Source organism: Peromyscus maniculatus, chromosome 7 (assembly GCF_049852395.1).
Source record: "Peromyscus maniculatus bairdii isolate BWxNUB_F1_BW_parent chromosome 7, HU_Pman_BW_mat_3.1, whole genome shotgun sequence".
Lineage (NCBI taxonomy): Eukaryota > Metazoa > Chordata > Mammalia > Rodentia > Cricetidae > Peromyscus > Peromyscus maniculatus.
The window spans coordinates 90,111,513-90,125,056 of record NC_134858.1 but is presented as its reverse complement, the minus strand read 5'-3'; the positions used below and the strand labels follow the sequence as shown (position 1 = coordinate 90,125,056).

Here is a 13,544-nt window from a genome sequence, read left to right as displayed (position 1 = left end):
AGAGGGAGGTACTTCCTGTGTCCCTGTTTAAATAATCTTTCTGTTCTGCCTTCTCATTGGTTGTAAACCCAACCACATGACTGCCTCATCACTGCCTGTAAGTACCGCCCTCCAGGTCTTAAAGGCGTATGTCTCCAATACTGGCTGTATCCCTGAACACACAGAAATCTACCTAGCTCTTCTAACCACCACGCTCTCACTATGGCTCTAATAGCTCTGACCCCAGGGCAACTTTATTTATTAACATAAAATTAAAATAACATTTCAGTACAAATAAAATATCACCACACTCTCCTTCTTTAAACTCAAGCATGTTGTTAAAAGGAAAATGCAAACTCCCTGTATCATGCCAGAAAGAGCCATTTTCTGCTATGGGACAGGACAAAAGCCAAATTAATTAAGGGACTATTCTATTACTAATCTCAACTCTTTGATTCTATTCTGATTCTTTAAACTTTTCTTAAAATATAAATTTTATATCAAAATTTACAAGATTGATATATATATATACATTTTAAACTTTGTTAAGATATGAATGGTCATATAGAGTACTAACTAATTCTAGAAAAAAGGCTTCAATTAGCTGCATATATATGTCTTTGTGTTCGAGTCTCTTATCAGTTTTCTGCAGGAAATCACGGCCAGGCCTAACATCAACTGAAGTCTCCGGAAAGAAGATGGGGCCCCACAACAACAACAACAACAACAACAATTCCACGTGGACAATAATAATATCACTGAACTGACAAACATCATCTACAGATCAGCTTTGAACTACAAGGTGCTCAGAGCAATTTTGAGATGACTAGCTGAGATGATCCAGTCTCAAAGACTACTTGAATAAGGACTTGAGATAAACCCTGAACTTTGGCTTTATACACAGACTGGATAATAATGAAGGATATAGTTACCTTTCCTAGAATTTGACAATTAACCTAAATTTTTCTTTCAGGATAAAGATAACTTCGCCCATACCCAGCAGGAAGCAATTTTAAGAATATGACACCCACATTGCCAAAGAAGTGGTGTGGGGCAGGTGGTTTTTTGGTTCTTTTAATGGGTTTTGGGTCTGGGATAATTTTCATTGTTTAGGGGGGTTGGTTACAAGTTGTCAAGGGTTAGGAAAAAGGCTAAGCAAAGGAGATTAGATTTAAGGTTCTTGTTTTTTTTAAAAAAAAAAAAAAAAAGAAAGAAAGAAAAGAAAAGAAAAAGACAATTACTAGTTTTAAATACTTTACATTATTACCAACTATTAGGATATAAAGAAATGAAAGTTAGTAATTAGACATTACAATAGAAATTGTAGTCATATTAGATATGTTTTAAAAATTGAGCAGATATATTTTAGACAGGTCATCTTCAAACCCTTCAGAAATCTACCGAATATGGCATTTAAAATGTTTTAATAACTTAGAAATTTTTCTTTTTTGAGACATGTCGGCTCCTGGCAGTACCAATCTACTTCAGAGAAAATATGGGCATTGAAGAAACTGCATATGGAGTTAATTTTCATTGTGGCAAAAGTTAGCCACTGGACAACAAAGTATCCTCAAATCAACAGAAAAAATGGACAGACAGAACACGAAACAAAGGACTACCAATTCCTGCCAAAACAAGTGTGGTTATGGCTTTATCAGAAGGCATCTTCTGAGGCCAGGACAATATGGCACCATCCCTGAAGTCGCCTTCACAATCTGGAAAAGGTACAGTACCCTTTTCTTAGAAGGCAGCTGAACAGGCAGTGGGCCGATGGCTTCTGTTGTGCAATGGAACAGCAACTGAAAGCTCACGCCTCTCAATAGTAGACTGGCATTTAATAGAGGGATGTGGAGAAGGGCATGCTTAGATGAAGCCATATATACACAGCCAAGAAGAATGGACAGCTGAATTCAAAAACCATCAACAATTTCCAGAATTTAAAATCCTGAATCATGACATGACACTAGTGGAATTCAGGTGTTTCTGGTACATGGACTGCTCTCACCCAGTGTGAGGTTGAACTGTTGACCTTGTGTACAACCTACTTCACAAATGAGTCTGTCAGATACCATAAGCCTATAGGCTGAAGATGATGCCCCAACACTGTGGAGAAACCTCAGGTGACTGTCCAGGCAGCTGGCTGTTTCTGTCAACTCACAAAATTTTTGGAAGTTGCTTTTGTGTACTTCCTGTTTTTATTTTTGTTAGCTAATATTATTTCCTTCTTGGGTCTCTGAGGGAGTTGAAGATTAGTTAGTTATAGTTGAAGATTAATTAGGATAGAAAGTGAATTAGATACATTTTGGACTTACTAAAATAGGATAGATAAGGGAATTATTTTCTCTGATTTGTCAAATACAAATGGACTAGACATCGTTTAGGTATTTGTTACTTGTATATATTGTATATAGTTATTGTACTTTTGTATATAGTTTTTCCTTTGTTAGTTATAACCTTTTGCCTTTTTTCTTTTTATTAAAATAGAAAAGGGGAAATGTGGTGATATTTTATTTGTACTGAAATGTTATTTTAATTTTATGTTAATAAATAAAGTTGCCCTGGGGTCAGAGCTATTAGAGCCATAGTAAGAGCGTGGTGGTTAGAAGAGCTAGGTAGATTTCTGTGTGTTCAGGGATACAGCCAGTATTGGAGACATACGCCTTTAAGACCTGGAGGGCGGTACTTACAGGCAGTGATGAGGCAGTCATGTGGTTGGGTTTACAACCAATGAGAAGGCAGAACAGAAAGATTATTTAAACAGGGACACAGGAAGTACCTCCCTCTCTCGGGGAAGCTAGGAGCACTGCAGGAGGTAAGATTTTATCTCTGAGCTCTGACCTCTCGGCTTTTCTCTTTTACCTTGGCTCTGTGTTTCTTATTTTAATAATACGATTGGTTACATCTACAGGCTAACTGATGTATTAAATTCAGTTTGTGAGGAAGAGGGGGAAGGAGGAATTCCAAATTATTTAAGATGACCTGACCAGAACACAAGTATACTGCATGGGTAAAATGTCAAGAAAATATTTAAATTAAAAGTATATACAGTGACAATACAGATCCTAAAAAAATGTAAATGTCACATTCTCCCTCTGGAATGAAACATTGACCTAATAGCTTCTCTTGTGCTGATACTTGTTGCCAGGAGAATCATGAACACAAACTATCAAGAAACCAAAATGTGTTCCTACCCTGTGTAAATGGTGGTGACTGAGCTTGTCCCAATACCAAAAGCTTCTCTACACTTCACATTAGTTCGAATTTTACCAGACTTGAGCAGTCAGTATGCAGAGATTTTAAACTAGTCTGTAGACTAAACAAGCCAATGGTGCACATTCCTATGTAAACCTACCACTTTAAGTCATTACTAAGAAAAATTTTACAAGGTTTGGAATGCATACATTGAAATTCACTGGGAAAGAATATCCTATTAGCAAAAAAACCACTGTTGAAGACCGTCACAGAGAATCGATCGTCTACCTAGCCCTCCTTTCCCTCTTCCCTCCATTCTTTCCCTGTTTTCTGTGCAGTCATAATTAATTTCTTGCTACAATACATTAGAAATAAATGTCAGGCCATGTAGTTATTCAAATACTAAGATCACTCCAAAGAACACAGCAAGACATTAATTAGTCATACAGATGACACACATTTAAAGCAGATGTCTGTAAAACTGCTCTTTAAATGCAATCTAAGGCAGGATGCCCCAGAGCACTGGCCAGATAGAGTATCCAAGCAGTCAGCAACTCATGTAGGGCACTTGTGGAGCAGGAAATGAAGACATCCCTCACTCTTGTTGGAGAGCTTAGCCAATATCCTATGTGACCAGTTTCTATCAAGCATCCTCAGAATTGCAAGCTCTCCAAACATCTCTTACAGTACAGGGTCACCCTGCCCAATGCTGCAAAGCTTCAAGCTATGACTCATCCATGTCAGACTTTTACAGCCAAGAAGCAGCCTTAGCACTTCTTGCTAGCACAGAATCAGTGAGCTCTCCCAGTGTGCTTTGAATGCTCTTAATTCCAAGATTTCTCAAAGAGGAAACTCACAATAATTTAATTTAGAGCTAAAGAGGACAAACAATCCAGATCAAACTAAGCTGTGTGTGTGTGTGTGTGTGTGTGTGTGTGTGTGTGTGTGTTTCTCTTTCGATGGGTATACAATATGACTTCAAACAGGAACAGAAAGTTACATAAATTACTCTGTATTTTCTTGTTACAACACATTCCCACCATTTAACAGAACTTGTTGTGCATTGTGCTATAACTAGAAAAGGCACATGAAAAATATAACTCTCTATCACTTCTCATTACCATATGAGAAGAGCCCCAGACTATTTTTCACTCACTTTTTTCTTGTTTTGCTTTTGTTTCTGTGATGGTGGGGATTGAACTCAGGACTTTGCATATGGTAGGCAAGTGTTCTACCACTGAGCTACATTCTTGGCCCTGTGCCTTTTTACTTCTTAATTCCCCTTTTAATATTTGAAGGGTCAGGGTACCTGATGCCACCAACTATGCAGCATGCCTCTTCATTACCTATCCCTGTCTGACTTTAAAAATGTATTTTATACTGAGTTGTGGAAAACACATTTTCTCATGCTGTAAACAGTCTTACATTACAAGTAATATAAATAATAGCTGGATTTTAAGGTATGACCAGGTAATATAGTTAACTCTGCTAAACTATTTGTGTTCCATGTTTTCACCCATATTAAACTGATTAACAACATGCAGTCTTTGGAGATTTACCTTGTAACTTGCTCAGACTGCATATACCTCCTCTGATGGAGTCTGCAAAAAGGAATTTAAACATAGGGAGCTTCATCATCACCATCATCATTATTGCTATTATTATTACTATTATTATGATTGAAAGAAAAGCCAACCTGACCCAAGAGACTTCCAGACTGCAGCAGTGAAAACTATCTCAGGCGTCCATGGTATCTACTGAAAGGTAACTATGTTTTGAGAACTATTAGAAAGGTATGGGAAAAATTCCAAACTTCTGCTGGAGAAACACACAGACCAACAGGCTATCTAGAGATTCCCTTGCTAAAGGAAATTGAGTAATAACTGAAGAAAAGAACACTCTGTCCAAATACCACTCTACAGTGGGTTCATCTTCCTGTGGGGTGTAACTCTGAAACCTTCATGAACACCTGAGGAATGTTTTAAACTTAGAACACACCCTAGATGAACTAGTAACTTAGAATCTCAAGGCTATTTTTCTTGTCTTTTTCCTTTATGGTCAGAGGAAAAACTCATGCATAGCAAAGGAGTAGCAGAGTAGCAGGTCTCTTGGGAGTTTTAAGAGGAAGAAGCTCTCATACGTCGAGCAAGTCTGGCTCCTGGAGCACAGACTTAACCCAAGGCTCCACTCTACCTCAGGGCCTACAAATTATCATTACTTGTTTCATTTTTTTTTTCCAACAGTTATCATTGTCCACTTTGAAACAGGTGCCAATTCATCGAAAGATACAACAGGAAGCCAAGAATTATTAAAATTTAGAAGAACATGAACTAACAATTTAAAAACTCTGAGTTTAAATAAATGTCCTCCACAGACTTACTTTGAAAGGTGGTTCCTGATTCCATATAAGTTAGGTAGAGTGAAAACAAGCCACAGTAAGTAACTCCCTACAGAAAACAAAGGGTTCATGCTAACTGTGATAAATGAGCAAAGGATATTTTTTAATATAGTGAGATGAGAGATTTAAATAAAGAAAAATGGATTAAACTAGGTTAGGAAATATTCTAAGGGATTTATATTAACAGAGAGACCTGAAGAAAAGGAGTTTACCAGGTGAAGAAATGTTATTTGCAGGGAAATGGTGTTAAACGTTAACCAGCAATACATGATGTTCCAGGGCCAGACTTCCTTTGCCATTCCTGTTCCTAGAGAGTTGGAGGACGGACAACAACTTCCCTTGCTCTACCACCGATCAAATGTTGCTGTCAGGAAAGTAGTAGCAAAGTTTTTAACAATTTTGTGTGTTTGTGCACGCGCATGTACATGTGCACAAGTGTTGGCATTCTGACCGTGTACCTGAAAGCCAAGAGTCAAGAGTTCGAGTCTCTTCCTCTGTTGTCTTCCTCATTTTTGAGACAGGGTCTTTTGTGGAGCTGGCTGTTTCAGCGAGGCTGGCTCGGTGGCCTGCAAGCCCATGGGATCTACCTATCGCTGCTAGCCAGAGTGAGTGTTACAGATGAACCACGCATCTGACTTTATGAGGACGCTGGAGATTTGAACTCAGGTCTTCTTGCTTGAGTAGCAAGGACTTTACCTGCTTGGCTATCTCCCCAGCCCACAAATTTTTATTTTTAAAAATTTTAATTAATTTTTTTCTACATTAAATGCATGTGTTTTGCCTGCATGCATGTAAGTACAACACATGTTTGGTGCTCAAGGAAGAAGTCTAATCCCCTGGAACTGGAAGTTACAGATGGCTGTGATCCACCATGGGGGAGAGGGTGCTGGAAATGAAACCAGTGGTCCTCTGGAAGAATAATTTCTGTTCTCCTAACTGCGGATCTATTTCTCTAGTCCCTTAGAATTTTAAATTAAAAATGATCAAGAAAATGTTTTATACCTTTGAAAGTACTTTTAAACATACTGTAACAGAACTACCACTGTCATTATTTAATGCACAGCATTAAAAAATTCTTTTGAAGATTTGTTTTTATTTTTAATTGGGGTTGGGTAGGTGCATGTGAGTGCAGGTGCCCAGAGCCCGGGCATCAACTGTCCCTAGAGGTGAAGTTACAGGCAGATGTGAATAGTTCGACATGGGAATTGAACTCAAGACCTCTGCAATAGCAGTATATACTCCTAACTGTGGTGGTAATCTAATTGTACTGAATTATTATTTTGATTGTATGTTAATAAATAAAGTTGTCTGGGGGTCAGAGCTATTAGAGCCATAGCAAGAGTGTGGCGGTGGTGGCACACGCCTTTAATCCCATAGATATCTGTGTGTTCAGGGTCAGAGCTATTAGAGCCATAGCAAGAGTGTGGCGGTGGTGGCACACGCCTTTAATTCCATAAGATCTCTGTGTGTTCAGGGATACAGCCAGCATTGGAGACATATGCCTTTAAGACCTAGGGGGCTGTACATTCAGACAGTGACAAGGCAGTCATGTGTTTGGGTTTACAACCAATGAGAAGGCAGAACAACATACTATAAAAAAACGAACCGACAGGAAGTAGCTCTCTTTTCGCGAAGCTGGGACAGCAGGAGGAAGGGTGAGATTTTAGCTCTGAGCTCTGACTTCTCGGCTTTCTCTTTTACATTGTTTCTGTGTTTCTTATTTAATAAGACGGTTGGTTACATCTACACCTAACTGCTGAGCCATCTCTCTAACCATGAACTGACTCATTCCACTAATTTCTGTCACTACAAAAAAATACTTTCTGAACCATTAGGAATAAAGCGATGGCCACTATCAACTGTCAACTTGATGAGATCCAGAATCATGTCAGAGACTGAAGAGGCTAACTGAGGTAGAAAGACCCACCCATAGCACCATTCCCTGGCCTGGGTTCCTGGATGATACAAAAAGCAGGAAGTGAGCCAAGGACAAGCATTTAGCATGCTTTGCTTCCTGACTGTGAACACAACGTGACCGGGGCCCTCAAGCTAATATCTTCACCAAAGGAACTGTAACTGGATAAAACTTTTTTCCCCTAAACTGCTCTTATCAGAGTGTTTTATCACAGCCAATGAGGGGAAGGAGCATGAAGAAAAACAGTCTTCCCTTCTTCACTAAGTAGAAAATTATGTAATGCAATAAAGTCCCTTGTCTATTAGCAAAGCTGGCTGGTGCCAAGTTCACTGTCCAGCTGCATTCATCCATCCTCCACTGGTGCCTCTCAGAGCTATTCTTTCTCTTCTTCTCTCTTCCTTTCAGTCTCTTTTCCAGCTATTTCTCCCTTTCATCCCTTACTGAAAGTTAAGACTAACACATAGCAACATCACCTCTAAACACCCTTCTAAAATTGCATGGGCTACATGTTTAGTAGAAAAAACCATCAGGGACTGCAAAGCAACCCCCAAGAACTAAACGGACAGTGGGGTAAGAGGAAAGCACTTTTAGGGGACATAAATGCCCAGGGCCTCCCTTAAGCAAGCTGAAACATGCAAAGCAATGCCTGCCTTTAAACAAATTTAATTTGTAATAGATAGGAAATAAATAAAAAGATGAATCCAAAATAAAGCTTCTAATTACTGTACTGCAACAGAGTATGAGGGAGGAGTGTCCGCCAGCGGGCGTGCCAACGGTGCATCACATCAAATACACTTATCACACACAGTCAGCCAGTGAGCTCGATAATCTAATGGGCATCAGATCAAATATGCTTATCACATTAGAACAGACCTCAGCTGACTCAGCGGAACCTCAGCAGTGATCTTAGAGCCCTGGAACCAGCCTCCCACGCTGGTTTCCATTTCCCTTGCTGTGACTGTACGAGCTTCCAGGGAATATAATTTCTCAGTACTAAAGTTCTGCAGAATGCTGCGTCCCAAACTCACAGGGTCAGTGCCCAGCAGCAGCTGTTCCAGATCTTCCTGGAGTTTTACACTCCAAGTCCCTCTGCAGAATCCCTGATTCAGCACTCAGTTTTTCAACCCTAGCACAAAACTTAATTAAGCCCTCAGATAACACTACAAAAATAAAAAGGCTATATGCTTTAATAAGTGATTACTAAAACAGTCACCGATGTGTTGTAGAATATTATTTTAAGGCGTGTTACTTTTGTTTATGTTGCATTTATTTAACTCTGTGATGCTGAGTTGCTTTGCCTGTCTAAAACACCTGATGGTCTAATAAAGAGCTGAACAGCCAACAGCAAGGCAGGAGAAAGGATAGGCGGGGCTGGCAGGCCGAGAGAATATACTGGAGGAGAAGTCAGGGAGGAAAAAAAGAAAAAGCAAGAGAACAAGGAGGAGGACATCAGGGGCCAGTCACCCAGCCACGCTATCACGGAGTAAGAAAGAAAGGTATACAGATATAGAAAAAGGTAAAAGCCCAGAGGCAAAAGGTAGACGGGCTAATTTAGGTTAAGAAAAGCTGGCAAGAAACAAGCCAAGCTAAGGCCAGTGGTTTATAATTAAGAATAAGCCTCCGTGTATGATTTATTTGGGAGCTGGAAGGCGGGTCCTGCAGAAGAGCAAAAATAAGCAACAATACCAACGCTTCTGAGAAAGTGCTAGTCTACCTCCACATCAGTATATAAGTTAGAGCAGGCATAATGCATTTTTACTCTGTGAGGATTGAAGCAAATTTAAACATTTAACCTGTCATTTACATGTAAACTTGTAGTGATGCCTTATATCCTGTATTCCCCTCTCATGTTTATATGCACTCTGCCTACAAATTCTATCAGCATAATGTGGTCCAGGCTCTCTTGGCCATGTCTCCTGTTCTGACACCAACATCTCCTCTTGATCATGAAAACCCATATTCTAAAGGACCACACAGCAATCACTCCAGACTTCGTCAATCTGTTCCTGTCATCAAAAGAGGTAGATTGCCGAGTCACACAAATCTTGTCTTTCACCTCGGAAAAGTTCAGCAGTTTTTCTCTTGTTTTCAGTAAAGGTCAGACTCTTTGCCACTGTGCTTCTTCTCTACCTGTCTGTAGGCCTGAACTTTTTCTTTTTCTCTTTGTTTTCATATTTATTTACTGTATGTATACAGTGCTCTATCTGCATATACACCACATGCCAGAAGAGGGCATCAGATCCCATTATAGATGACTGTAAGCCACCATACCATGTGGTTGTTGAGAATTGAACTCAGGACTCTGGAATGCTCTTAACCGCCACCCATCTCTCCATCCCCGGGTCTGAACTCTTGGCACCAGCTACCTCAAGCCCACGAGTCTAGCTATTCTGAAGACACACCCTGGACTCAGGAAGTTGGTACTTAAGCTCTGCAGCTGCAACCCTTCTCTCCCAGAAACTATGCATCCCCCTGGCCTCTTTAGAACACAAATATGGAATAAAGCCTAAAATGATAGCTTCCAACCCCATCATTCTTACACTGCATCACACACACACACACACACACACACACACACACACACACACACACTTTCTTCTTGGGATTTACATTCACTGATACAATTATTTACTGTGCTTCCTCCACTAAACGAGATTGTGTATTCCAGTAAAATGATATGACATCTCCAAGAAAAAAAAATAGCAAAAAAAATGAAAGAAAAAAATCTCTTATTCTGGTAAGTAGAAAGTAAGGAAATTCAAGAAATAAATCAGTAGTGGTATCAGCAGAGCTGCCATGATTCAATACAAAAGTAAGGGGCAGGTGATAATCCACACAGCTTTCTGCTATGCACTTTGATACATGACACAAGAAAAAATCAAGTCCATGCTCCATGACACGTTTTTCTTTTACAAATAACATCCAAGTAACTAAAAATAAAATCCAAAATGTATTTTCAATAATATTACTACAAAATAATTTGTATTAATACACCATCTAAATGATGCATTTGTTCAACAGTGAGCAGTAACATAGGAAATCTGAAGCAACCCCATCACAAATACCAAGATATTACTATGAAACCATAACCTGAAAGGAAATAAATGCTGTAAGAAATACTTATAGAACAATGTTTTGAAGTAAAGCAGAATTACAAAATTGCCTTTAAATGCTTGTCGATGTGGATATACTGTTTATTGTAAAGAAAACACATGAAGGTATAACAACAGGAAAAATATCACAATATTTTGCTTACTACTTGATAGTGGTATCACAGACACATTTAATTTACTCTTAACTGTACTTTCAGTTACAGAAATTTATTTCACTGCAAGAAAAACCACAATTTTAAGTAAAGACATAGTATTTATATTAATCAGTCTTCACTGATTCTACTGGTGCTTTGACATTTCTTACTGAAGTTTTCGCTGTCATTTCTTACTTGACCATTTTAGAAGATGCTACAGACGAAAAACCTGCACTCATTGACACATGTCATGAGAACAAATCCAGACTCACTAAAGATTTATTTTTACATTGGCTGGGGGAAAGGGGGAGCTTCCCCCCTAGCGAGATGACTCAGTGCTTCACAGTGCTGTCCGCTCCTCCAGAGGTCCTAGCACCCACACTGGCCACTTCCTACTGAGACTCCATCCCAGGGCACCCCACTACCCCTTCTCTTCTCTGCTGGCCACTGCACTCATGTGCACATCCCCACCCCACCCCCAGGGTATACAGGTGTACACACAGTTAATACAAACATTAAGTCGTCAATAAAAAGAAAGCAAACAGGTTTTAAATGTATCCTTTCAAACACACACAAATAGGTACATGCCTACACACACACACACACACACACACACACACACACACACACACACACACACACGCGCGCAAAGCTACAACTGCCATGGCAGCAGATTAAAGAAATATAAACCTTAAATTTAAGTCTTTAATTCATTTTGAGTAGTTAAAGAGAATATGACACATACATGCAATGGAATACGACTCAAACATAAAGGAGCTCAAGAGCAGGCAGTGATGGTGCAAACATTTTAACCCAGCATTTGGGAGGCAGAGGCAGCTGAGTATCTGAGTTGGAGGCCAGCCTGGACTACATATTGAGTTCCAGGACAGCCAGGGCTACACAGAGAAACCCTGTCTTAGATTTAAAGAAAAAAAAAAGTTAACCATTTGCAACAACACTGATGAAATGGGGGTCATTAAGTTAACTGAAAAGAGCTGGCACACAAAGACAAAACACGATTGCACTCATACATGGGATCTAAGCAAACCGATATCTTAGACCTTGAGACAGAATTATAGTTATCAGAAGCCGAGGACAGGGACAGGGAGAGCTGCTTAGGGCTACTTAGCAACGGTGAGACACCACCAAGCAGTTCCGGTGTGCTGCTGCCGCTGCTCTTGCTGGCTAAGCAAGGCAGTGCATTTCAAAAGGCTGTTCGCTTTAGTACTTTCAGTTTCGTGAGCACTTGGAGGCTGAGTCAAGTCCCTCCTTCCTAAATGAGGCAGAATTTTTCTGTTATTCTCAAGTTCTTGAGTAAGCCCTGGTCTCTCCTCAGGAAAGTAACTGGAGTTGCTAAGTATTTACTAAAAGCTAACAAAAGCTACTCTGTAAAATGGACACAGTAGACACTTAAATAAACAGCTGAAAATAAAATATTGTATAACTAAAATTAGAGATAAGCTGTGCTACACTCTCCCTGTCCTAAATTATGATCCATGATCATTAAAGAAGGGGGAATGAGGGAATACATAATCTCAATGACTTACTTCCAATTCAGAGTTTTCTTTCATTTTTCCCATGACTTTCTCCATGAATTGTTCATCTCAAAACTTAATAAATTGGCCGGGCGGTGGTGGCACACACCTTCAATCCCAGCACTTGGGAGGCAGAGGCAGGCGGATCTCTGTGAGTTCGAGGCCAGCCTAGGCTACCAAGTGAGTTCCAGGAAAGGCGCAAAGCTACACAAGAAAAACCCTGTCTCGAAAAAACAAAAAAAAAAAAACTTAATAAATTGGATTGTCGAAGTTCCGTGCAGAGTTCCACAGTGGATGTGTTCTGTTGCCTGTATCTAGATCTCTATTGTCAAATAGACATCTATGCAATTCTAAAGTCACAGAATTACTTTTCATGCTACGAGAGAGTGTAATCACTGAAAAAATCCACAGAAAGTTCAAATATCAAAACCCAAACCCTTGCACTCTGAGAAAACAAGAGCCTGTCAGCTACGCTGCGGCAGATCTGACACTACCAGCTTCCTTCCCCCACCTTCAGCCACGTCTTTGTTAACAAATACAGCCAAAAATATACGGAAGATCACCCATCAGGATTCTAGGGTCAGCTTCTCACAGTGGGCACTGAGGGAGGCAGGGGAAGTCAGCAAGAAAGACAGAGCCAGACACAGGCAGAGGCAGAAGTTAATTCTGTATTCTAGAATCCAGACGTCAGCACCAATCTCACGGTGCAGAGCTACTGGGGATGCTTCCGAATGCCTCGGTCATATTTAAGGCAGCAGAATCCAGATTTATGAAGAGCGCAGATGGGAAGTCTCCTGAAGTCCCAGTGGAACAGACGCAGCACCAGCTTCTACTTGGTCAGAACCCTTTGATGTGCTGGGAGTAACTGCTAGAGACTCGATGTAAAGCCTGCTCTTCTAGCCCTTCCAATAATCATATAAGCTTGTTCTAGTTTGCTTTTCTGTTGCTGTGATAATACACTGACCAGTGGCAACTTGGGGAGGAAAGATTCTATTTTAGTCCATCATTGAGGGAAGCCAGAGCAAAATCTGCAGGTAAGAACTGAAGTAGAGACCAAAGAGAAGCACTGCCTACAGGCTGGCTTCCTCTGGCTTGCACAGCTCCCTTTCTCCTATAGCCCAGTTCCACCTGCTGAGGGCTGGCCCCACCCACATCAATTAGCAATAAAGAAAATGCCCCCAGGCCAATCTGATATAGGCAATCCTGCAACTAAGGTTTCCTCTTTCCAGGCCTGTCAAGCTGACAAAACTAACCAGGACACTGCACTTAATGAGTTCT

The 13,544-nt window shown here is 40.2% G+C and overlaps 1 protein-coding gene across 3 annotated transcripts in view; it reads right to left on the bottom strand.

Annotated features, from left to right (window-relative positions):
• Positions 1-13,544, bottom strand: part of Plod2 (procollagen-lysine,2-oxoglutarate 5-dioxygenase 2) — a 91,229-nt gene that overhangs the window by 63,086 nt on the left and 14,599 nt on the right. Inside the window, exon 1 of one of the 3 annotated variants that reach the window (XM_076576827.1) lies at positions 4,731-4,836. The exons of the other annotated variants lie outside the window; for them this stretch is intronic. Coding sequence (XP_076432942.1) covers positions 4,731-4,821 — 91 coding nt within the window. The 5' untranslated portion in view covers positions 4,822-4,836. Of the gene's footprint in view, positions 1-4,730; positions 4,837-13,544 lie in introns of those variants that run through there. 3 annotated transcript variants of the gene reach the window in all.